Source organism: Lichenostomus cassidix, chromosome 15, assembly GCF_008360975.1.
Source record: "Lichenostomus cassidix isolate B80296 chromosome 15, HeHo_3.0, whole genome shotgun sequence".
Classification (NCBI taxonomy): domain Eukaryota; kingdom Metazoa; phylum Chordata; class Aves; order Passeriformes; family Meliphagidae; genus Lichenostomus; species Lichenostomus cassidix.
In genome coordinates this window covers 7784653-7811237 of record NC_139496.1, presented here as the reverse complement: position 1 = coordinate 7811237, position 26585 = coordinate 7784653, and the positions used below count along the sequence as shown (strand labels likewise).

At 39.2% G+C, this 26585-nt stretch overlaps 1 protein-coding gene across 1 annotated transcript in view; it reads left to right on the top strand.

The window, feature by feature from the left end:
• MAPK1 (mitogen-activated protein kinase 1) overlaps window positions 1-26121 on the top strand; it is a 34041-nt gene extending 7920 nt beyond the window's left edge. Inside the window, exons 2-9 of the mRNA XM_085075847.1 lie at window positions 9060-9242; window positions 10282-10471; window positions 14636-14752; window positions 15948-16062; window positions 16617-16748; window positions 18775-18884; window positions 19591-19718; window positions 21991-26121. Coding sequence (XP_084931973.1) covers window positions 9060-9242; window positions 10282-10471; window positions 14636-14752; window positions 15948-16062; window positions 16617-16748; window positions 18775-18884; window positions 19591-19707 — 964 coding nt within the window. The 3' untranslated portion in view covers window positions 19708-19718; window positions 21991-26121. The remainder of the gene's footprint in view (window positions 1-9059; window positions 9243-10281; window positions 10472-14635; window positions 14753-15947; window positions 16063-16616; window positions 16749-18774; window positions 18885-19590; window positions 19719-21990) is intronic.
• Window positions 26122-26585: the final 464 nt, after the last annotated feature.

The window sequence follows — 26585 nt, the reverse complement described above, 5'->3', positions numbered from 1 at the left end:
TACCTCCTCTGAACAAAACACCAAGCTGTGACTATGCTGAGGGTTTACTGTTGGCATATCTTGCTAGAAGGGTGGAAAGAACATTCAGAAAATGCCTTGTAATCTGATGCAAAGGGAAATAACTTCTGATAGTGGTGAGATGTACACTCAGTGCTCGTGGTTGTTATGTTTTGTTTTGCAAGTGGAATGCTGAACTAACCATGGTAGAATGGACAGTAGCAATGAACTTGTTTTCATCAGTGCTTTGGGATAGTTTTCATTTTGCACTGACGTTTCTACATCAGGTTTAGGAAAATCTCTGCTTTTGAGTATACATGCATGATTCTGTTCTATTTTCTCTTGGAATGAAATATTGTGAACTATCCCTTCTGAAGATTTATGTGGTGTGGAATCAATTAAATAAGCTGGTTTTAGGAGTAGAATCTGGAATATAAGTCAAATTAGAACCCTAGCTAACAAAAGACTAAACCACACCAGAGGATTTGTTAGTCCCATCACCACTCACGGCTCTCTGGTAGTGCTCGCCCTTCTCTCTAGAAAAGGGGAAATGTTTCCTGCATGCGTTGATGGTTCCTGCTTTGCTGCTTGGGGGTGTGGTGGTTGTTTTCCAGGCTCTGGAGTGGTGACATTACTGACCTGTCCTTTGCTGTCTTGATGGCTTTTTGTTGCCCTTTGAGAAGCTGTGAGCACAGGGGAAGGAGGTTGGCACCTCATGGGCTGTGTGGTGGCTGAGCTCTCCTGGCAGGCCCAGACACCTGAGCTGAGCTTTCCAGGGCTGACTTGTGCTGATCTCGGGCTGTGCTGGGGCCTGCACAGCTGGAGCATTTGCTGTCTTGGAAAGCTGGTTTAGCTGAAGAGTTACTTCATCAAAAAATAAAATTTAAAGGTGATAAGTTGAAATGATGTACACAAAGCCCTGTGAGTGCTAGTGCTGACACAGGAAGGGAGTAGGACTGTGCAGGTAAAGGCTTCTTTACTGTGTGTGTTTCAACTTTGAGCTGCTTTGGTTCTCTGAATTGACACAAATAAAGGCACTGCTCCAACCAAAAAAGTGAGAAAGGGCAGGGGTGTGAGGCACAAAAGGGAGAGTGAACCACAACCACTCCTTTGAATTCAGTGAGACCGTGGGTTGTCTCATGTTATCAGGCTCTTACAATTTTAGCCCAAATTCATTCCCACAGGAATTTATGTAGAGAGAAGGATAGTGATATTTAATATCCTAATATTTTATCAAAAGCAATGGGTGCCTTTGGAATGAAGGGTTTATTTCACAGATAGCCAAAGGGGCTTTAAACATAGCAATGAAGTTTGTTAAATTTGGCATCGATGCTATCAAAGGAAATACTGGCAGTGGAGAACCAGTAAACCTCTAAAATAGGGAAGGGAAGTGGGAAGGGAAGAAATAGATAAAATGAGATGTAAGAGTTTTCTATTTTCTGAAGATTAACTTGAACTGAAGTGGCATAAAACAGAGTAGGCATACATGGTAGTTTGAAGTCACAGTGTTTCACAGCTAAAGGTCTGGAAAGAAAAATACATACTAGAAGAGATTGAGAGACTTGATTTTTTTTTTTTTGGGTTTTTTTTTTGGTCAAACAACTAAGATTAATCAAAATACCATTAAAATTAAGTAACATCTTTAGCCAAACAGTACAGAACCTTGGGTGAAATAGCCAATATTTTTCTAATGCCGGTACTAAGGTGTAGTTCTAGAACTGCTGCTCTTCATAGTTCTGTTTAGTAGGTGCTAACAAAACACAAATCATCTGGTCTGCCACACCCAGGATTATGAATTGACTGAGCTTCTGGCAAAATAATTAATTTAACAGACTCCATTTTGCATGACTGGCTATTTGTTTTCAAAATAGTAGGAGTGATCTAAGGAATTATACCATTAAGTAATTATTATGTGCATAGTAAGTAACTTAAAATTGAATTTCTTGCAAGGATCCTTCAAATCCTGAAAAACAAAATTGTGCCTTTGTAACCTATTATATCCTAGAATGATTTGAGTTGGAAGGGACCTTAAAGATCAAGTAGGTCCAACTGCCTGAAGGGACACCTTTCCACCAGACCTGATTGCTCCAAGCACTGTCCAGCCTGGCCTGGATCACCTCCAGGGATGGGCCATCCACAGCTTCTCTGGGAATCCTGTGCCACTGTCTCACCAGTATCAATTAGAATTATTTGAGCAGGTACATGGAAGCAAATCTCCTTAGGAGGTTATGAAAGTGCCTTATGAATTTGTGGTGTGAAGTGCAATAACCTATAGTAGATCAGATCTGAGTAAAATCACTTTGGAGCAGTTACTCACCTTTGTCATGGGAGGAAGGAGTTGGCGTAATTGCAGCAGGAAGCTTTACTATCAGGATTGATTTGGATTGTTAAGAGGAAGATGACTGAGCAGTAGGTGGTATAGGTGAAGGCAATGCTGTTCCAGTTTGACCCAGTAAGCCTCAGAGGTTGACTGAAAGCATGATGGTGTCTGCAGGGGTCACATGGGCACCTTGCCGTGAACTTGTGCTAAAATAAAGGGCACTGATTTAGCAATTGTATTTCTTTTCTCCCTTGTTGGTAAAGAAAACAAATCAATTTTGAAATAAATACCAAAGAAAATTAGTTTGTTTAGGTATCTTCTATACTAAAAAACAAACGAAAGCCTAAGCAGTGATCATTTGGTGATGAGCAGCAGATAAAAAGGGTTAGAAATATATAAAAAGAATGTGAAGACTTTGTAAATATGACAGTTGCTTTGCAGAGGGGTCATGGTAAAAGGTTTAGAAACCCCAAAGCGATAACCTATCCATTGATACAAGAGTCTCAACAAATTAAAAACTACGTAAAAAGCCTCAGGCCAACCCCAAGATTTTCAAGTAGCATTTAATAGGAGTTTTCAGGTAAGGCCAGATTCATGCTGCTGCAGATTGGATTGTATCTGCTGTATGGTTATTTTACTGTTCCCTTGTTCCTCAGCCATCTCCTGCTGCCATTCTTGTAGCGGGAAAGGGTGGAGCAGTTGTCAGTGGCTTTCAGTGCAGAGCTGTGTGTCACAGCAGATGTTGTACCTAAGCTTACTCTGAAGTATCTCACTGTTGAATTCAAGATTTTTGACCTCTTTTTTCAATATAAGCTCTCAGTGCTTATGGGTGTTTCCTAAAGAGGAAGAAGGTAATAATAATCAATGCAGAGTGTTTGTAGCATACCAGTAGATGGTTCAAGATCCCTGAATTACAACATGTTTGACTTCTGCCCTCAGAGTAGGATGAGGGAGTACATGGTGCTCCTGTTAAAGTTGTTATAATCTTTCAGGTTCTCGTAAAGCAACGAGAGCCTCAAGGGCTGAGGAGCTTTTTATTTGTGGTTTTTTTTTTTTTTAAGAATCAAATAGTGAGGTAACTCTTAATTTTCATGGATTGCTGACTTTCCTACATGGTAGGAGTTAGTCTGTAAACCTAAATCTTTAATGGAGAAAAGTAGATGTGTATTAAGATGACCCTGTTTCTGTAGTTTATTTTCCAAATTCACAGCTGACAAACCCAAGAGATGCTTTGTTACTGAGAACCTCTTCTAGAGAAAGTTGAGAAATCAGAACAAAAACTCTGAGTGAGACATGGGTTGTCTGTTCATAAACTGAGGTTTCTTGAAACACAGTGAATGTATCCCAATATGAGTAGGCACTTGTTCCTTCTAAAACCAGGTGCTGGTTTTATAAATCAGTGCTAATAAAAAAGTCTAATGAATAATGCACTTGTTTATCTTCAAAATATTATTAATAAATGGAGCAAAGTAACAAGTATATCTAGTAAATGTAGGTGTTTACAGTTGGCTACAAAAAATACATTCAACAGTATAAAAATGACACATTACTCAGTGTCCTCGAATAGTCTTGGACTATTTTTATCCTTTTTCCAGTCTTTTCTCTTTATTAATCTTTATTTATCACTGTAGCTGCTCTCCGTGGTTTAATCATGTGGAATAAGAAACTAACTATTCTGAAGAAACTAGTAGGGTTAAGATCTGATTATTAAAAAAAAGCCCCCCCAAAAAACCCAAAACACAGTCCCCTCTGCAAATCTGCACTTCTGTCGCCACCTTCCCCCACCCCCAAAAGTTGTAGCGAACAGTCTGTTAGGGTGGTTGTTACTATATCATAATATTGCATTATTTTATTTACAGCAACCTTAAAATAAGTTTAAGCTATTTGCATTGTAACTTGATAAATGTCAGCATGTGGTGGAAATGTCCATGATTGAGCTAAATGTGGACTAAATGAAAAGATTAAAGATCTCCATAGATCAGCTTGCTTGCTGGGAATTATTTTTGCCTTTCCTATTCTCAGTGTAAGCAGAATTATCCAATATCTCAGAAGGATTCTTATCCCTGGATATGCCCTTGGATCCTGTTTCCACAGCAACACAAAGCTACTGATAAAAAAAAAAAAAACCTTTTAAACTTCAAATCAGTCTTTTTTTTAGAGTTGTAATCAGGATGTTTGCCGGTAGCATTGTGTATTTTGTGTGTGTGCTGAGAGCAGCCTGTGAAACAGCCATGGGGGGAATAATCCTCGAAGTGTTGGAAGAACATCCCGCGATGGGGAAGCCTGCAGGCAGCAGAGCAGAGGAGCAGGCAGTTGTTTTTCAGCGGTTCTGTCAAGGAGCAGGCCTCTGTGGGATGCAGAGATTGCCAGGAGCTGGCTCCTTTCCTGCCGGCAGCTGCAGCGTGCTCTCACTTGTTCCAGCTCTGCCCCACATGAAACATGCGAGGAATAGCAATGGGTGGAAGAACGTGCGGCAGGCATTGTGGGCAGAAGGGGCTGAGCCTTGGCACTCGGCCGCATGTGCCTGGGGAAGAGCTTGAGGCAGTGCGACAGGGGCACATGCCAGAGGCCGCCTGAGCAGGCAGCGCTGTGGGCTCAGCGCTCAGAGCTGCCGTGCCTTTCTGGTCACTGCTCCTGGAAGCAGCCCCGCCCTGGGCTGCTGTTTGAAAAGGAAGTTGGTACCGGAGAGCAGAAGGATAAAAACTGGCTTTAAAAGTTATGTGGTGCAACTTCTTGGCTTATAAATGCTCATTTGTTTATTTTGTACAGCTGTGTGTGATGTTTTATTTAGTCAAAACTTTGTTATAGATTTACAAGATACTTAAAATTAGGAATTATAAACTCTACTGCTGGGGCTCGTATTGATTTTCACACGGTGTTGCAAAAGTATCTAAATAACGGTGCTGTTGCAGGTTGTCACAAGTTAGTAACCACAGCTTGAAATAGGAATAATGTTGTGGCTACTAGAGTTGGGCAGTTGCAAAATCTATATTTAAATTCATCACATTACAGATAAACAGCACTCACAGCTGAATGGTTGCTTCAGCTCGTGATGCTGTACATGATTGGGGTGGAAATAAATCCTTCCTTTTGAATATTTAAAGTGTTGGTGACTAGATTCATCATAATGGGACAGTTCTGTGGGCAGTGATCAGTACATGTGCTTAACGATTAGAAACTAAAAGCTATAAATTGGCCCTCTAAAAGTTGTTAATATGTGAACTGTTATTCCCACTTCACAGATTTTTGTCTTCTCTGGAAAAAAGTCAAGATAGTAGAAAGTTCCTGACTTTAGAAGATGTTCCAGTTAACTGCTTCATTGCAAATGTAACCAATTGTGAGGTTTAGTAGAAGCTGATAGCCTAGATAAATAAGTTACACGATGCACACTTGGGACAGCAGCCTCAGAATGCAAATAATCTAAATTTAGGATGCACTGGGAGGCGAATGGGATGTGCTGTGGAGCTGTTCCTGGTCGGACTGCAGGGGGAGCACGGGTGATCAGGAGTTGTAAAATCAGATCTGTAATTGTTGCTGCGGCATGAACCTGCAGTGATGAGCTGCAGCAGGGGAACCTGCAGGGGGGATGCAGGCAGGGCCTGCATTTGTGCTTTCATAATGGTTTCATCTGCAAACACTAAAATGCACACTGTGAGCAGCAGAGTTCCTTGGCAGAGCTCTGGAGAGGAATGGGTAAATCTGGTGCTGGTGGCAGGTAATGAGCAGTTGAATGGAGGGAAAGCTTTGGGAAATGGTTCTGTCTGCCTTACAAAGGACCCAATTTTGTTAGTTTATGGTGTTTCCTGGGTAGTGAATTAGGTATTTTGATATGGTTTCATAGGCCAAATAGGGGTCTGGTTGTAGCATGACTCCTCAGTTCCACTCGAGTTCAGTCTAATGTGTAGCTTTTACAGTTTACTATGGCATGTGTCAAATTGAGAAAGCATTTTTAAAGGGTCACAGAATTTACTTAAAGCTATATGTACTTTGAGGGCTGTGGCTGAGGATGTGAAATGGTGTTTACTAGAGAATACAGATTCTCAGTGTACCTGTATTATGCATGACATTTAAAATATTATGCATAAGCAAGTGTACCTGACTGGTTGTATGATTAGCTTCTTGCTCATAGAAATTGAAATAATCCCTCAGATGTTAAATCAAGTTATAGAAAGGCTCATCATTCAAGAAGTGTGACATCAGAAATAAATCCAGTGTCCCTTTTAATGTTTCAACTAGACAGTATTTCAGTTTTGCTCCCCTCAGCTGAGGCACTGAAAGCTTAGCTGTGGTAGTGTGGGATCTGATACAAACAGAAAATTGACTGTATGGGGAAGGTACCCTGGAAAGGAAATTGATTGCATCTTTACTCCAGATATGCAGCTTGTTTCCTCACTGAATTATGTGTATTATAGTTGAACCATCAGAAAGCAAAATTATCCATCCTTTTCTAAATAACAGCATAAACCTTTTGCTAGGAAAATGCTTCAAGGACTATAAGTGAAAAAACTACAAGAGAGGAAATCCTGATATATTTAATTGATGCATTCAATTTAATTTAATCTGCACAAGGAAAGGTACATATTTTCCTTCAATAACCAACCTTTGCTTGAAAAGCAATAACTGATTTATAAAATATTGTAAGAGACTGGGAGCTGTTATTTAAGCAGCATCAATTGGTAAGTATTGGCATTTTGCCTTTTTGTTTGCTGCATAGCTGCTGCTGTCCAGTCCTTTGAAAGGAAGTGAGATTCTGCATTGTGGCAGAAAAAATGCTCGAGTCAATACAAAGCAGGAGGCAGGAGGTTTGTTTATAATGATGAAATGGCCCATAGGACTCTTTCTTTCCCAAATCCAGGTTGTTAGTGCTTCAGAGTTATTTCTAGTTTTGTTTTTTGCTTGTGACCAACCTCACTGGTCTATTGTAAACACCGCAGGTGATGAGCTAAGAAAATTACTGGAGCCCAAGTGCTCTTGGAGGCAATGCCAAGTTCCACTTACAGCACTTGGTTATTATCTATTTTGGGACTGAGGAACTGCTAATGTGTTATCTATACATATGCAATAGCAAGAGTTGTAATGAATACTTGCTCAGCATGTGGCATTTCAAAGCTCCCTATGGAGCATTTGAGTTCAGTGTTTCTAGAGGCAAATAAATGGTGCAGTCTGTGGGCACAGAGCAGGGTTAGGGATGCAGGCAGGTCAAAGGGATTCTGTGGGAAAACCATGCAAAAAGGATGTCATTACATATGCATGAACTGTATGAAGATCTTACTGATGGCCCCAATTGACTGAATTATATGTCAATTTTAATAATGAAAGTGAGAAATTTTAAATGCTTTTGCATCCAGTGGTGACAGTACCATCTCAAAACCACCTTGTTGCACCATGTCTCTGCTTAGTGGTAGAAGAGCCTTGATGTGGCCATGCATTTGAATTCCTCTGAGGTCTCCTTTTCCAATTGGATTTTTATATTTTATTCTAGTCTACCTGGTCACCAGGTACCTGGACATCTCAGCAAAGTAAGGCCAATTAAAAGAGTTTCAAAGAAAGTTCTAGGACTCAATTACAGAAAATTGGTGGGATGTAAAACCTCTTTGGGTTAGTATGCTTGTATTTTGATATTAAATAGTTGAGGCTAACAGAAATGCATGGAATGTAGGCTTGATTATTTTTTAATTTCCAAATAATACAGTAGTGAGCTTGAGTAGGAACAAGAATCATATACACAGACTTAAATTCTAATTAATTAAATTACCATATACTTCTAATACAAATAGAAGTTATGATAATGAGATACTTTGTCATTCTTAATAACAAGACCACAGAAAACAAAACTTGTGAGGATTCATAACATTTTTAGTAAATAATAGCCTGAGCCCAGATTTCAGAAGATTAGGTATGTTTTGCTGAGTCTTTTAATTAGACTCAGGCTGTGATATTCTTCATTACTGTGTCAGTAATGTGGAACAGAAATCCTGAGTGTATTTATTGGTGTAGCTGGGAATGGAGTTCTGAGCTCCTGGAAAGGGAGTGCTGTAAATGGAGTGGGAGCAGGCAGCAGATGCAATGAGGATCATGTTAAGGAACTTCCTTACTGTGACCCACAGTAAGGTGCTCACTGCCTGCTCCCGCTCCATGTGTATACCTGGATGCATCTTTCTTTCCTCAAGCTCATATTATCGTTGGAATTGAACTTGGAAAGGTGTTGTCACAATTTTTTCTTTCATGTCTGTTATGGGGGTGCCAACAGTGTAGATTGATGGAGGAGTGAAAGGTTGCGACAACTGGTATTGCTTGAAGGAGTTGGACAGAGGATTTGGAATTCTACAGCTTGAGAGATGATTTCTGAAGGTTTTTCTGCACCTCAACATGAATGGGTTAACTCAAGATGAACTTTGTCAAACTTCTGATGATTACAGCATGTAGAAAAACCCTCAGACTTGGTTGTTGCACAGGCCAGTAAAGAAAACAAATACCTTTTCCTTTGGGCAGGTACCTGAGAATCAGCAGACTCCAAGTCAGCTGGGAAAGCCAATGGTTGTGCAGACCGAATAGGCTGGCGAAACAACAACGTTTTGTCAGTTCACCAAACTGAAAGATGTGTCACTGTCACCTCTCCTCATTTGACAAAAATAAGTGCAAACAAAGCACCACCCCTGTATTCAATTGAATTCGCATTCTTGCTTTCTGAATTGAATGGATTTAGTATTCCTTATAACTGATGTTATTGATTCTCTTCTAGTTCTGCTTATGATAATGTCAACAAAGTTCGAGTTGCTATAAAGAAAATCAGTCCCTTTGAGCATCAGACATACTGCCAGAGAACTCTGAGAGAGATCAAGATCCTACTACGCTTCAGGCATGAGAATATTATTGGAATAAATGACATTATCAGAGCTCCAGCTATTGAACAGATGAGAGATGTGTATCCTTTCAAAATGTTATTTGGCATCATTAGTGATAGTTGCCTCCTCCTCTCTTTTGATTGTTTCTTCCCCTTCATCCTCTTCCTTCCTGCATTTTAATAAAAGTTGGCTTCTAGTCTTGTAAATCAAAAGGAAGTTAATAGTATTTGATCAGCTTATAGATAAATATATAATCTGATGTAGATGTACACTAGTTTTATTCTTTCTTTTCCAGGAAAAGAGAAAAGTGTTAATTTCTATCTTCCAAGGCAAAGAATTCAACATTGCAGAGAAGATATAGTTTAGTCACTTAATTCTAAGACTGTATTTGCTCGTAACAGAGCTGCTGTTAGAACTGATTGCTTTGAGGAGAAAATAAAATGGCCAGACTCTGCTGTAATTGTCTAAAAATTTCTTGAATTGAGGGGGAAGAAAATTATACTTAACTCATTCCTGTCAAAGCAGAAAGAAAAACCCCTTAATTTTCATTGCAACCTTAGGGGAAAAGAAAATCATCTGACTGACTATATTGGGATTTAATTTTGGTAAGAGAAGGACTGTTGTGTTCACTGTAGCATAATAAATATAACAGAGAAGAACAGCTGAATTTTTTAAGTGGGGAGATAGATGGTAGTGAAAATTGATCAGAAATGAGGAGATCTTTCTACCTTTATGCTTTTATGCAACTGCAAGCAAGTGTGTTGGAAGCTTATTACTCATTAACCAAAAAACAGCCTTTGTTTCTTGGCAAGCAGGATAGGAATCAGATGGAATTAAGATTCCAATAAAAGTCAAGCTCTACTATGAAGAAATAGAGGTTTATGATGATTAATTTGAGAGGATCGCATGCTGGTGCCTCTTAATTCTATAGAGGGTGGCATCATGTAGAGGGATTGACTGGATGCCAAACTTCAGTAGCAAGAATCAACTACACAGTTTCATAATTGTCATCAAACAGACAAGAGAGAAAAAATGTTCTAGAAGTTTCATTGGATACTGTATGTTGATATCTGACATGACACTGAGTTTTTGTGCTGCCTTACATCTAATGCCTCACAGATACATTGTGCAAGATCTTATGGAGACAGATCTTTACAAGCTCTTAAAGACTCAACACCTCAGCAACGACCACATTTGTTATTTCCTTTACCAGATTCTGAGAGGGTTAAAATATATCCATTCAGCCAATGTGCTTCACCGTGACCTCAAACCTTCAAATCTGCTGCTTAACACCACATGTGATCTCAAGGTGAGTTGAAATTTCTTACCAATTTTCCTGGCATGGTCTTCATAAATGAACTGCTGTAACTATGAATGTGGGGCTTTTTTTACTGAGGATTAATGTGATTTTTGTCTTGGAAAGATTGCCAAAACATTATTTGGTTTGATAAAATAATTATCAAGATTTGAGTGACTAAGAATCTGTTAGGCTGCTGTAATGAGTGCATCACTGTTTCCATCTGGAGGCTGACTTGGAAACAGCTTCTTTGAAAGCTGGGTGAAAATACTGATCTGAAGCAGCATCATGTTTACCTCAAAAGTAAACTCAGAACTGTGTTTGTTTCAAGATTTGGTTTCTCTGTTTACACTGTTAATATTTTGTTGTTGGAAAAAGACTTTGTATTAGTGGGCAGCTAAAGTGGCATGTGAGATTTAGTGCTGATTAAATGCACAGCAATTACTTAGGGAGAGAATGTTCCTAATTTGCATTTCCAGTGATGAGCTCTGTACTCGTTAATACTACAGAAGGATGAGCTTAGAGCTGTTATGATTCTTGGAAAATGTCAGCTCAATGCTTAGTGGCATTCAGTAAAGCAAACCAAGTGTGAAGAATTAGAACAGAAATAGAGAATAAAACAGAAAACATGCCATTCTGTACCTTTCAGTTGGTTTTGTGTCTTAAGAGTGATCATAGTTACCACACTTCTCCCTGCGATATGAGGAGATCATGATTTCAAAGTGCTGCTCTGCATATCAGGAAGAGCTATTTAGCCTGGATCTCCTCTGCTGGAAGATACTGCATGAGGAACAGAAGAATCCTATGGAATTTGATAACATTGTCAGTGGCATAGGGAGGGTGAATTGAGAGCACTTGTTCACTGTTCTTACCTATGGAAAAGGCTGGGGGGAGGGATAAAAGTAGCAGGTAAGTTTACTTGCAGAATTGTTAAGCTGTAGAATTTGGTATCACAGAGCACTGTAGATACTGCAGTTTTCTAACAAACACTGAGCAAGTTAGCAGAAAAAAAAGGTATTGAGTGCTGTCTCTGGTTCAGTGTCCCACGGTGGTAAATCTATGGAAGATGAGAGAGGCATTGGAATATGTTCCCTTTTCACTGTACACCATGTATTTGCTGCTGGCCACTGATGGAGTGAGATTATAGTGCTTGATCTGCAGAGTTTATAGTGCTTGATCTGATGTGGTACAACTGTGTGTCGAGTACTGTGTTGCTCCTCATTACCTTCTGGTTTTCAGTGTAGCTCTTTCTCCTCCTTTGCCTTAGTTAAAGCATGACCACACTACAGTGATAATGTAAATTGTGCTTTTCTGTCTACATGGTGAAAACTCACAGTTATTAAACCAACAAAGAATTGTTACCTACTGCAACAGGTGTGAAAGGAAGGTGATAAGGGAGAGGGTTTTTTTAAGGAAAATTGCAAGTTAGTGTTCCTTTCAGGATTGTACCAATTACTCTAGAGATGCAACTGTTTCAACTTCCATCTTATCAGTAACAATTCAACTTAATGGCAGACTCTCTGTTTCCTCTTACACCAACACACACACAGAGGCATAGGCTACTTAACCAATTCAAATGCAGATATTTCAGTATATTAGTAGTACTGTTGGGTGTCATTTTATTTGCTTAGTAAATGGTCGTATGTACATGATCCTCCTAAATCTTCCCATCTGCTTGATGGCTTCATCCAATTTTAAGCCATCTCTGTTTGAAAAAACCTTACCATCCCTGATACTGATTGCAAGAACATTGTTTTCAAGTAAAAGCTAAATATATAAATAGGATGCTGGTATTCCTTTTATTATTTATTTGTTTATTATTTAGCTGGGAAGTAATTTCTTCTGTCTCAGTAGCATCTGTTCTCTCTCCATGGCATGAAGCACTGACTGACATACCTGGGTCTTTGATTATGCAGCTTTTTATTCTCTGCTATGACTTAGCCAAAATGCCAAGAAGTTTTGCATGTTATTATGTTGCTCTCAGATGATTTCTTTTTTTTGTTTTTGCTTTTGTTCACGTGGAGAAGCCTAAAAACCAACTCCTGGTGCTTTGAGTGCTGCCCATGATCATTTGTACAGGCACAGTGACCCCACATTCCCCCCAGCACAGCAGCTGCTCTAAGTGTGCCCTGTTGCCACAGGGTGAGGAGTGTCTGCCCTCCCTGGGTACAGCCAGAGCTTTGCCTGTCCCTCACCTGGGACTGCAGCAGAGCCCTGCACCTCCAGCATCCCTTTTATTCTGTGCTATCCCTCCTGTCAGCTCTGCAGCCAAAACCTCTTTCTTGCAGCTTCAACCTTGAAGTCTTTCTCACTAATGGTGTTTCTGCTTTTCTGCTTAACCTGTTTCTGCTTCAGTCAGCAGGAGCTTTTTGTCATTTTAATGAGCTCTCTTTGTCATTATTCTTCTTTTCCATCCCATGTGCATTTTTCTACTTGAGCTGAGAGATTCAGAGGCACCTCCTGTAATTCAGTTCTTGCTTTTCACTATGGACCAGAGAGTGTCTTTCTTCTTTTGTTTTAATAGTAACAAACCATAGCACTTTGCTTTTGTGCAATACTAAAATTCTGTGCAAGTGTCCTTGCCTGTAATCTTATCTAGCTTTCTTCCGAGGTTAGGAGGAAGAGATTACAACAGTTTTGCCTGCTGCATAATTATTTTCTGAAATCTCTAAGCTATCCTCTACAGTTTCTTCGTTTCTGTCTTTAGAGGAGGCTCTTCTGATTGTTTGTACTGAGTCTTTTTATGTAAGCTGCTAATTGTACACAAGGCAGCTGCTCTGTTCCTGTAGCCTGGGAGAACCTTGCCATGCTTAAAAAGGTTCTTCTTGGGTTGTTTTCTACCGATTCAGGGGGTTGGGATTATTTTTTTAATATGTATCTAAAGTAATAGGTATGCAGCTTGGCTTATGGCATTCATCACTGCCTTTTCTTCAGACCGTCTCTGCAACACTCAGCTGCTGAATCTTGTCTTTCAGATGTTGCTTTTAGTCAGCTGAAGTATTTCTTCCCTAACTCATCTATCAGTTATTTCACTGACAGGCTGTCCCTACAGGAAAATTAAGACGTATCTGCCAGGGTAGAGTTTCTGTGGTTTTAGTAGGATTTTCTATTACTGACTTTATTGACTGCAGCATATGTTCACTTCACATTTTCTATATAATCAATGTACAAAATTAACTATCTAAGAGTAAATATTATAAAGCATATGCAGCAGAGGAGCCTCCCAGCTGTTTGGCACTCCTACATTTGATGCCTGGTTTTCCTGAGAGTATGTATTCTCTCATGGAAGTACACTTTGTGGGGCAGTCATAAACTGGTATTTGTTTGGGAGCAGCAGAAGCTTGTGAATATGTCTAATGTGCCACTCAACAGGCTTGCCATTGACCTTTGGGACAGTAAGAAAGGAACAGCTGCTCTGCTTTACAACAGTCTGTCTTCACATTTTCAATTTTCTTAATTTCTCTCTAGATACTAAATAGCTCTGAAAGCCATGGAGCCTCCTTACCAGAGCATAATTAAAACCACCTTTTCCTTTTTGCTGAACTCGCTAGTCTAAATCAGTGTTTGTTTTTCTTTTCATATTTAGATAAAACTATTTTCCTGTTAAAGGGTTGAGAAATATTTTCTTGCTTGTGTTTAGTTTTTGGGGGATTATTCTTTAATTTTAAGCTCACACTTCCTTCAACAGCCTGTAATCTCTCCAGTTTGCCATTACCTAATGATTGGATAGGTTGTTTCTCATGCAAAGATGCGGTTAGGATGGTAGCTTTTGTAACACAGGGTGTTGAATTTGGTTACAAATGTGTTGGTTGCTAACTGTGTTTTCTGGAAGCCTTAATTGCTTTCCTTTTGTTTTCTGGTGAATTTCTAGGAGGTTGAAGCAGTATATCTTACTATGTGTCTGCCAAAGGTGCTGTTAAGCAAGCCCATATTAGAACATAAACCGTTCACCAGGAACATCTTTTTTTCTTGAACTGTTTATTCTTCCTGACGTCTGAAAGGCAGTTGGATACTCTTTGTAATTGATCCAAAACATTTTTCTTCACATTTGTGCAATCATTTGTTTCTAAAAACATAGGTTGCCATCACTGTGCTTGATTGGGGAATGATGAATTAGTAATATTGGAAATGTATGCCTAATGTGGGGTTTTTTTCTATTTACTTCTCTAAAACCAGATTTGTGACTTTGGATTGGCTCGCGTTGCAGATCCGGATCATGATCACACAGGATTCTTGACAGAGTATGTGGCCACACGTTGGTACAGGGCTCCTGAAATCATGCTGAATTCTAAGGTAAGGCCACAGTGAGCTGCTCTGGTGCTGCTGTTGCTGGCTATGCCCTTGTGAGTACCAACTGTGCTTCCCCTGTCTGTGTTTTTAGGATCAGAATACATGCATAGTCTTGGAGAGAAGTGGTCATGGATTTCCAGTAGAGCTACTGGCTTGCAATAAATTTGTGATTCCAGAATCAATTACTGGTTATTGGAACTGAGCAATCCCGTGTTCGATTTCCCACACCTGCAGTTCCTTGCCAGTCATGAGACTGCTTCCATCAACTGCTCTGCCACAGAGCAGGGCACGAGTGCTAGGAATGAGCATTCCACTGCTGCCTCCATCAAGGCTGCAAATGTTGCTTTAATGTTATCTTGACATCTTAATTTAGGTTTAGAATGTATAATGAAGGTGAATCTGATTGTGAATGAAGGCATGTGATCCTTATGTGTCAGTCTTCATTGCACATTTGCATAGTCTTCATGAAATCATTCCTTTGTTTTTTATAAATGGTGAAGGGATGACATGCTGAGGAGCTGTGCCCAGGTGGCTGTGGGGTCAGCAAGGACAGAGCCTTCCAAAGGGAGCTCCTGGTGACAGGAGGGGAGCATTGGGCAGGGATCCCCAAGGACAGGGGTCACTGCTGTGCCTTTTCTTGTGGATGGCACAGATTATCCATACATGTGGATATCCCACCATTTGTTCCATTCCCATTATATCCCAGTGACTGGTGTTGGCTTTCTCCCAGCATCTTCAGCTCTTCCTACCTGTTGTGTTGTACAGAGCAGCCAACCAACAGCCACTGGTTTGGCCGTTTCCCCCGTTTGCCGAAGTTCTCTTCCTGGAGTGCTGCTTAGATCCTCTTGGGAAGGATGGCTGCTTCCACACGTATTTCCAAAGTTTGTTAGTTTAAATTTGTTATAAAATTAGGGAGTCTCAACAATTCACAGTTGGTAACAGATTTAGCTAAACTTATGCTTTTCCAGAAGGATTCTCTATCTTGGAGACTTCAGTTCTTGCTACCCCTTCAAAGTAGTGTTTTGGTATGTGGTTCTTAATTATTTCATTTGTATGGATAAACCAAACACCATGAGCAAGCATGACTCATCTAAAAAGTAAAAAGATGATTTGTGTGCACTTTTACAATTTACTAAAGTAACATGTTGTTGCAATTACACAAAAATTTGACAAAAATGTGTTTGTGCTTCACTTGCAGGGTTACACCAAGTCTATTGACATCTGGTCAGTGGGCTGCATTCTGGCAGAGATGCTCTCCAACAGACCTATCTTTCCAGGAAAACACTACCTTGACCAACTTAACCATATCCTTGGTAAGCTTTATGGAAAAACAGCGTTTCCACATCCATCTGTCTCTCTCCATCATTTCTGCCAGCTGGGCTGGTCTTTATCCAGTGGGTCAGTGTGTAAGGTGTGGATCTATCTGCAGGTGTGTCAGATGTTCCCTCTAGTTACTTTTGCAGCAATTGCTACAATTAATCATTGCTTTGGGGACAACTAGAGAATACTTACCAATTTATTTACTATATCAGCAGATAAATTTTTAAAATAAAATTTAAAAAGAAAGACAAAAAGCTCATATATATTATTATCCAGGTCAATTTTTGAAAAATTTCTATAGGTACACCATTTATTGGGATCTTTTTAAGAGATTACAGATCATTAGAAAACTCAGATGCATTTAATTATTAAAGAAATAGTTTTTAGTAAAGGTTTCTAAAAACTCCTCAGGTATTCTGTATCCATAAAACACTTGGTCTGACATCACCTTTCCAGCAGTTTTAATATTGAGTTTTAGCAGATACAATACAACTGTATTAATGTGCTTTTCATAGAATGCACTATTGTTTGTATTCATTTTTTTTAGGTATACTGGGATCCCCTTCCCAAGAAGATTTGAATTGTATAATAAATTTAAAGGCCAGAAACTACTTGCTTTCCCTACCACACAAAAATAAGGTACCATGGAACAGGCTGTTTCCAAACGCTGATCCCAAAGGTGTGTTATGCTCTATTGTGTTGTATCAGAGTAATAATGGCAGGATGGGAGTTTTTATAACCTAAGAATGGATCCTTTTCTATATTGGAAATAGAACATGCAGGTCCCTTAAGATGGCACTGTAAATCTAATATAAAATCATAAACCAGCATGAAGCCCTCATACTAATTTATCTTTTTAATGCAATTTTTAATAACTCTAAGATTACATGTGGTGGAGTTAGGTCTTTAAGTTACATGTAAAAGCCAATCATTAGTTGTAGATCAAACAGGGTCTTGTCAGTGAGTGGGGTCCTTAGGCACCAGGAAAGCTTAAAATTTAATGGGTTAAAAATTCAATTATGATAAGTGGAGCAAAAGTTATAAAAGCAAGGAATGTAATAATTGTTGCCTTTCTTAACAAGGCTTAGTAAAGGGTAAATATGATTTTGTTTTGCTAGATGGCTGTTAATTTGCCTTTTAAGCTCACCTGTAACTTCGTACAGTTTAAGGGTAGTTGTGTTCACAGTACGGAGCTCTTTTACGTGCTCTAGCAAAATTTGTAAGAGCACTGTTTATTAACTGATATGATAATTTACTCTTAGTGGATATGATCAGGTGCTGAAGTACCATGTAAAAGCTGATTTCTGCAGATGGAACTGTGTGGAGCTGATTATCCTTGTCATTGAGAGAAACAGCAGTGATTTATTCTGCTTTTATAACAGTGCTCATCAATGTGAGAATCCTCACTGTGGGCTTTGACAGCTCAGATGGCAGCAGTGCTGGTACCTCAGCTGAGGGGGAATGTGCCGTTTGCTGACTTGTGCAGCACCTTGGCAGTGACATCCCAAGAGCAGCTGTGCCAGGGCAGCTTTTCAGGAGCTGGCTGTCACTCAGGGCAGTGACAGCGCTGTGCCTGACGTGCTCAGGCTCGGGCTGAGCGCAGGAGCTGCTGGCACTGAGGGAACCACATCAAAACACAGGGATAATTGCAGTGCAAGTCTGAGGCTTTTGGAGCTGCCTCCAAATGAAGTTGGGTCTCTTGTGCAGTGCTGGGTGCTGTAGAGACCCAGAGAAGCTCCTCAGTTGTGGGGTGATGGTCATGGTGCATCCCCCCTCCCCAGGCTGCACTATGACCAAGGTCACAGGTGTGCTCCTCGTCTTGGTGCAAAGGTGCAACTGCTGCGCTGCAGCAATAAGCCTCTGGTAAACTTCTGATTCATAAATGATGTGGTGAGGAGAAGAAATGTGATGGAATTTAGGACACTGCAGACAGGGCTTCTTGCTCCTATAATCAATTCTTTCTTTTCTGGGGAAAAGGGAAATGTGTTACAGGCAAAGTAGCTGACCAACTGCAGTAGCACTGACTTTGTGACACTCGTCCAGAGTTTCACCAGACCTCGCTCTGTCATACTAGATCTTCAAGTTCTTTATGGATTCTTTACGATTTGTCTTCAACAGATTTTGCCTGAATCTCATGAATATAAATGTATTTGCATCTTCTCTGGAGAGTATGTTCTGTGCTGCTGGTTGTGCCAGAATATCTTACTGTCATGATCTAGACCTCCTAATGACTTCTGGATGGCATTTTTATTAATAAACAGCCAAGTTTTCTTTTCAGAATAAGAATATATTCATAATGATTTATTTCAAAAAAGCTCTGTCTTGGTTTGGATTTTGGCACAAAAATCCAGAGCATTTTTCTGAGAGAAGAAATAGTCTCTTCTGTTTAATTTCTGTTGTAGTTAAAATCAGATTGTACCGTAGGATTCCATGCATTTCTTCCCTTGACATCCCTTCAGGGCTGAAGGGTCTTTGGAAGGGTAGCACCTCTTGGAGCAGGTTGTGCCCAAGGAATGCTGATAGAGGGGGAGGCACAGATCCTGTGCCCAGCTTACAGATCCCAGTGCTGCTACAGCCAGGAGCTCCAGGGATGCATTGTCATTAGCACAGACCTTGAGGTAGTGGGTATTGTCTGGTTGAGATCAGGGTTTCTAACATTTCTGTGGAGTGTGTATTAAACTCTTGCTCACTTTTTTTCCTCCTAGCACTTGATTTGTTGGATAAAATGTTGACCTTTAATCCTCATAAGCGGATTGAAGTGGAGCAAGCTTTAGCCCATCCATATCTGGAGCAGTATTATGATCCAAGTGATGAGGTAAAGACATTGTTAAAATGTAAACATTGATGAAATGATATAGCTGGTTATTTTCTACTTTAGTTTTAAGGGTGGTATTTCTACTGCTCTAATGGGGTTGAAGAATGAAATGCATCAATTTTTCACTTTAGTACAACACTTAAGAGATGCCACCCAATAAATAGATGCTAAGGTGTCTCTGCAGAAAATGAAGATTCTCAGCTCGTGTGGCCTGGTTTCATAATGTCTGAGGTAAAGGATTAGAATGACTGAGTTTGCCATCAGATCATGCTTTAAAAATGCCAAATTGGAACTGGCTGTAGCTTATGTACAATTCTGGGGAGATTTCTCGTGCGTTCTTGTGAAGAAATAGGGAAGGAGGAAATAAAGTTAGTTTTCCTTAAGGGCCAGATATGTTTATTCCAAGAAATAAAAATGTTTAAGATAATTTTTTTCTTCAAGTAGATACTGAGTTATGAGCCTTAAACAACTATTTCAGCTTGTGGTTTAGACTTGAGTAGCTACTTGCTGTGGCTGATTTAAAATTTGGTGAACTAATACATAAAGCACAAAGGACTAATAGGAGGAGTTCTTTATTGAATACTGCACAGTGTTAGATAGTTTTGTGTAGGGCATATTCAGATTTTTTTTCCCATCCACACAAGAACTGCATGAAATGCAACAGAACAGTGACGTTAAAGTAGTAATATTTCTTTGTATTATTAAGCCTGTAGCTGAAGCACCCTTCAAGTTTGACATGGAGTTGGATGACTTGCCGAAGGAAAAGCTGAAAGAACTGATTTTTGAGGAAACTGCAAGATTTCAGCCAGGATACCGATCTTAAATCGTGCATAGGTAAAGTCACAGCAATATGGGACACTCAGGCAGGGGGGAAATTTGGGACTTTGGTGCTGTTGGTGAAATGTAGGACTCTCCTTTCGTAGTGCCCAGTAACTCCCTGTCCAAGGACTTGACCTCAGGCCTGTCCTGTTCTTGAGGAAAGCTTCTGTTTGCCCACAGCACTGAAGTGTCCACATGGAATCCAGGCAATTGTCTGAGTGTTTACCTTGTTGTAGGTTACATTTAGGGTGTACGAATTACATTTCAATAGTGCTGCTTAGAATAAAAGCAATGGCAATGATTTGAAATGCAAATTTTATTTTAAAAAAACATTTTAAGGGGCAATGTTCTTTATATATAACAGATACATTATTTTGTCATATGGCTTCAAATGCTTTAAAAAAAACCTTCTCCTAAATGTAATGCACAGAGGAGAAATCAGTTTATTTTAGAGGAAAAAACCTATGCATGAACCTTTAGTACAAATTATCTTTAGTTTTAATTAAATACTTAAATTTAAATTTAAACTCAAATAGTGTGAGTAAATAAGAATAGGTATCTAAATATTAATGAATTAATTATTATTAATCTTCCTAGTATTTTGAAGGTCTAAAAGTTTAATTTAAAATGAAATGTACTGATATTCACTGACTTTTTTTAAAAATCAATGAATTTAACTAGTCCTCCTTTTCAACATGGCTTGCAAGTCTCAGAAGTTTCATACAAAATTGGTCAAATACTGACTAGATTGGAATACCTGTGCAGCTTCTATGATACTCATAGGTTAAAGTATGAAAGTTTTATGACTGGAAAGGAAAATCAAGCCAAAGCCAACAGGCTGACCTGCGCTGCCTGGTTTGTGCTCTCTGTGCTCTGCTCCCTCAGAGCAGCATTCCGCAATCACCGGTTTGTGTGGGCAGTTCCACCAGGAAAGGGAAGTTTCTCGCTGCCAGAAATCCACTGCTCTGCTGGCAGTGTGCAGGAGCTTTGGGGCTTTGCTATAAGCAATAATTTTTCTGCACTAAAAATGAGATTTCAGTTTCTGCATTGCATATATCCCCAGGTTTTCATTCAATTATGAATTCATAGGAAAAAGTAAGGAAAAAAGTGCGGAAACTTTTGAAAATACAGTTTGTACTTTAATAGGGTAATTGCTGTTGCCACTGGTTTGAATATTCAAGATCTATAGAAGCTCACAAATGAAGTAGTTTCAATTTTTACAAATACTGCATTTGGTTTATTTAAACTTGCTAGGTGACATTGGAACTGTTGTAATAATGAAAAGGTAGGGAAATCTGAGGTTCACACAGTGGCCCTATTAGTGGGCATTGTCAATAGAACAGACCTGGGACACAGTAACATGACTGGTGTTAATGTCCTACCCATGTTTTCTAAAGCTGATTCTGTACAAGATCACAGCTGTGCAGGTACACGTTGTGGGAGAATATGAGATAAATGTTTAGGAACAAGATGAAACCTATTCCTTATAGGCTGTAGTCTCAGGGAGGGACAGCGAGTCATTGCTGCTGTGGTAAATCAGAGTTTGTGATCTCTTGCTTACCTCTTTGCCCAGACCATACTTACCTGGGTTGTATTAGGGATTAAGGGATAAAAGGATTAGGGATAAAGATATCAGTGATCCGTTGCTAGCAGAAATTTCTGGTTTGATAAAAATGTGCTCTTCAAATGCTACTATCCAGAGTTGATTTGGCCTACACAATACTGAAATTGAAATATTGTACTTAGCTTGATCAGGATATGCTGGCAATTTGTCCAAGTCATTTGTGGTTAGGATTGCCAGCTATGCCACAGCACAACATAAACATAACTGGTTGGCATGCCAGTGAGGGCCAGTCCTCAGGAATTGGCTTCAAATGCGCAGTAACAGTGTCCTGCTGTGAAATTCTGTTCCCCTACACTCCCCCCATGCTTTAGCAGCCAGCTCTCTTCACTGGGCTGTTTCCCGAGATTCAAAATGTCCCCTGCACTGTGGGTCTTGGAATTGAGAAGTAATACGGAAACAAGAGATTTTGGTTCAGACAAACAATGTACTTAATCAATTAATAATGTTTAATCTTCCTAATCTTTTGAAGAGTTACAATTTTAGTTTAAAATGGAATGCCCTGATACCCACTGTCTCTGACATGATTTTTAATATCTATAGGTCCTGCTGTCTCTGACTCATGGTAAACACAATGTGCAGAGAGCACGGAAATAGGAAAGGGCTTGTTTTAAAAGGTGATGTTAAACTTCCTTGACTGAAATATGTCTCTGCTCTCTTTTGTAGGACAAGGACTTAAAGGACTGGGCATGCTCAAACGTTGCTGTTCCTCTTCCCAGTTCTTTATTGTTGGTCATGTCTTGTGGCCTCTCTCAGCTTATCCACTAACTCCTTTGAGCCATTCAGGAGGGCGGTTCCTGGTAGTTTTGGCTTTTCATGCTTTCAATGAATCTTTTAAGCCTGAAGAATTGTAATTGACACTCCTATGCGTAATGCCCATTGTTGACCTGTTGCAGTACTGTACCGTACGTGCACCTACTGCTGCCCGTGTTTTAACTGCTTGCTTTCTGGTTTGAAAGATGCAGTGGTTCCTTTCACTCCTGGATCAATATCCAAGAAGATAATTCATTAACCTGTAAGACGTTTACACCATGAACTATGTTTCTCTGAATTTACTGAAGTCACTGGCATTTTTTTTTTTAAGAAAAGCTACTATTCAGGGCACTTTAAGTCAGTGACATCCCAGATTTTTTTTGCACGTCCTTTTTAAATAGAAATGGTTGGTTAGCATCCAGCAGAGTGTGTACCATTATGCTATGGATTGGAGCATAAGTCGTGTTCATGTTAATCTTGCTTATGCACTTGTTTGGGTGTCCTGTGCTGTACATACAGGTATTCTATCCAGTGTAAGAGCCACATTGGAGCCCAACTTAACTGAATTCATCTAAGAAACATTTTTCCGTGTATTGATAAAATTTGTACCTTTTTGTCCCCGCATTTTCTAAAAGAGATCATGTAAAGTTTACCCACGTTGGAGGCATAGTACTTCCAAAGTTCCTACCGTGCAGTAGTGTTTGTGCTGCTTGTGCAAAGGCGAGGTGTGGTAGCTGCAGCTGCTGTTGGCTCCGCGTGTGCTGGGAGGTTTAACGCAGACCACGATGGCACCATGACCCCATGGCCAGTGCTTTTCCTGGCCAAGGCAGCCGTATCTGGTGGCAAGCAAGAAACCAAAATATGATATTAATTAACTCAGTCTACATCCTGCATACCAATGAAATGCTTCAAATGAGGATTGATAGTTTTGACATTTGAATCCAATCACTGACATTCAGAATTCTTGCAGAGAGGAACACTGCATCTTCAAATGAGAAAGTTTGATTTTACTTTTGCTCCTACAGCATGTCAGCATCTCAAATTCATTTCTTGCAACCTACACTATGGTGATTTGTAATCAAGCCTCCATGAGCTCGTGACATGAAGTACTGTTCTGTTGTCAAGTACTATCAAACTTTTCTGATAATGCTGAGTTAGGACAACCAAACAAAGCTAGCACTAAATAATGTTTAAAATTGTATACCTTTTAATGATCTTTTCAAGTATTTGTTACTGAAATTGTATAATGTGGAGTTTACTAGGTGTTATGTTCCAGTGCAGTGCCTCCTTTTCTTTCCCCACTGCTCTCTGTGGTGAGAAATTTGCCTTGTTTAAAATAATTACTGTGCCCTCGCATGACTGTTAAAGCTTTCTGTGCAAAGATGATTGTCTAAGTGCCACATGCCTATGATTGAGAAAAAAAATAATCTATTGTTACCTCTGAGTTGTGTTCAACTGAAATGCTATTCAACAAATAACTTAGGAAAAATAGTTCTATTTTTAGCTTTTCATATCTCTGCTGTCTTTTTCTCATTTTATTTTGGCAGCAGTGAAGAATGGATTGTATAAAGACTGCTTGCTAATATGAACAAAATGCACTTGTAATTCCTGGAAATAAATTTAAATCTTATATCTTCACATTAACATTAAGAATTAGTTTTTGGTTTCCTCTTGGGTAATGTCTTTGAATGGAAATCAGGTTCAATTGCTACTGTAGTATATAAGGATGCTGGCTGGTTAATAACTCCAGGCTTCCTCATACCATGTAGTCTGCTCTTCAGAGAAATCTAGAAAGCCATTAACTTAGACTCCAGTAGATAAGGGTGCTTACAAGATTCCATTTCAAAATTTTCTTTTTCCTATAGTTTAAGTGTTAGTCTGCCAAAACTAATTTTTAATAAGCAAGGGTTCATCATTAAAGGGCATTTTCTATTAGGAAGTTCCTGTGGTACATAAATCTCTGTTGTGGGGAACAAATTCGGAGCATTGTCAGGACACTGCACAAGTGATCATGGAATCATGGTATGGAACCTATGCTAAAAACATTTCTATAGAAGAAATATGCACTTGACTGTTGATACCAGTGTAGAAATTTCTCGTGACCTTTCTACACATCTTTACCAAAATGCTTTTCTCGCTCAGTTTTGAAAAGTTGAAATATTTCTAGAATCTCTGCTACTTGTATGATCATCATTACAACAGGAATCATTTTTGGCACGGTTGGAAAGATGACTGTTACTGAAATTAGTTTGTAACACCTCAGTTTTAATTTATTAAGGACGAGCTTTGGCAGCTTACTTCGCCCTTCTCTTTCCCAATTCTTTTTTTTTAATACTTTAATTTGGGATGTTTGGGGAGTTGTAGACTTACCCTTGCATCCTGTCTCTCCGAGTGAGAAGCCGAGGGTTTGCTTTTTCTAATGTGTGGTGCTTTCGGGCTTTCTTCCTTAGCTACTCTTGCTGAATCCAATTGGCATCCATCAGGATCCATAACTACATTAATCAGTCTTTTACTGAATTCAATAAACATTGTTGGGTTGAATTTGTTGATGCGTCAAATGCTGAAGCATGATTTTTTTTTTTTTTTTTTTTTTGGGTCAGATTTTGAAATAGTTTAAAAGAAGGTGCCTCTAACAACACTGTGTTAGGTCAGTTATTTCATCATTTTACATTGGGTTCTTTTCTTTATGCAGTTTTTATATTTTAGAGCGGAGAACAGCAACTCTTAATCGAAGTAGCATGCAAATTTCATGGTAAAGATGCTTTGGGAATAAGGAATGTAAACAGTTCACTGTCAAAAACATTCCAACCTTACAGCTGAAGAAAAATATGCAAACACAAAATTCTCATGGATGCTTTGGCAAACAAGCGTCTGACTCTGCTGTCCTGCCTGTGGCCAGACTCTTCTCACCCATGTGACACCAGAGCTGGGCCGTGTGCACCGGGAGCTTCCGGGAGTGGCAGTGGTGACAGAACTCGGCAGTGGCCAAACAAAACCTGAGGAGCTGAGCAGGGCTTTCCTTGCAGAATGAGAGAAAGAAAAACCTGTTGTTGCTGCCCACTGTAATATGCTACAATATATTTATACCATGTCGAAGTTGTTTGCTGAGCAACTGTATTATAGATTTAAACTTTATTAATATATATTTGCTTATGTTAGTGTAGTTTATATAGTCCTTGGTTATTGATAAATTTATTGTGTTGTTACAGCACAGTGATATGGTATAAATATAGGTCTATACATACACACCATATACTTATGAATTTGGTCCCTTGCATAGTACTTTTATATTTGTACAGCAATGTCTTCAAGCAATCCCAGATTTTAGGGGAAATATTTTTGTAAATGCAGTGGTTTAAACACAAAAAGTCCAAACAATCCTTTTACTAAGTTTTAAATACATTTGTGGTTCAAAATGGTTTAGTTAACAATTGAAATCAAGACACTAAATTAGTGAAAAGTGCACATTAGTAAAGTGAAGCTTACAGTGGTTCTTGTAGCATGTGCTGTGATCAAACCAAGTGACACATCGAAGGAAATGTAAAAGTTGGACTACATGTGTAAATCTAGAACAAATTTCTAAAGGTTGCAGCTGGTTTACTTACTATTGTTGCCTTTTCTCGTGTTGTATCAGTGTAGAGCACTCTTAAAATACTCAAACTGCTTTGTCTTTGCTTTGTACTGTTGGTGCCTTCTTAGTCATGTACCCCACAAGTCCTGCATAGCTAATTTAGTTAATGGTAAGTTTAAAATAAAAAAGCAAAGGAAGATTTTATAAAAAATAAATAAATCATTTTCTGTATGTTCTTATTCATTGTAACAATTAAACATTTATATTGTGACAGATTTGTGATTTGGTTAATCTGTATAGATCAATTGTAAGTAGCAAAGGTTTATATTTCGTCTTATTCTTTTGATGTTGTAAACGTTTGTGATTTTCTTTTTTAAATCAGGTAACTTAATGTTCTGTTTTGTTTTTGACATCTGAATCTTGTAAAAACAAATGCAAAGAAAATCATTAAATTGTGTCCCTGTATTACCAAACCAGCATAGTTCTGTGCATATCTAGAACAACTGGGACTTTGCTTTGCCCTGAGCTGGTCCATTGGCTGATCTAAAACTGCCTCTCCCTGGAACGCTGCACAGGGAGCAGCCTGCAGGCAAGGGCTGTAAATGCTCAAGGTGTGTGTCCCCCTGTACAACTGTACCATCTTGGAATTAAATTAGGGAAGCCATCCAAAAACACCACGGGTGAAGTTTCTTTATAGACAGGCAGAAATGTTTTATCTTTGATGCAAAAAAGTTATGAAATCTTGACCTGTTGAGCAGAGTGATGCAAATCGATTTCAGTGTATCTGATGATTCACAGGCTTTTTTGACACTCTTTTGTATGGATATTCATATTGCACTGTTCCCATGAAATCTATTACTTGTGTAATCCTTAGAGACCAGATGTGTTAATTTCCATACAAAAAGATTCTTCTGCGACCAGGGGTTTGAAATGTGGG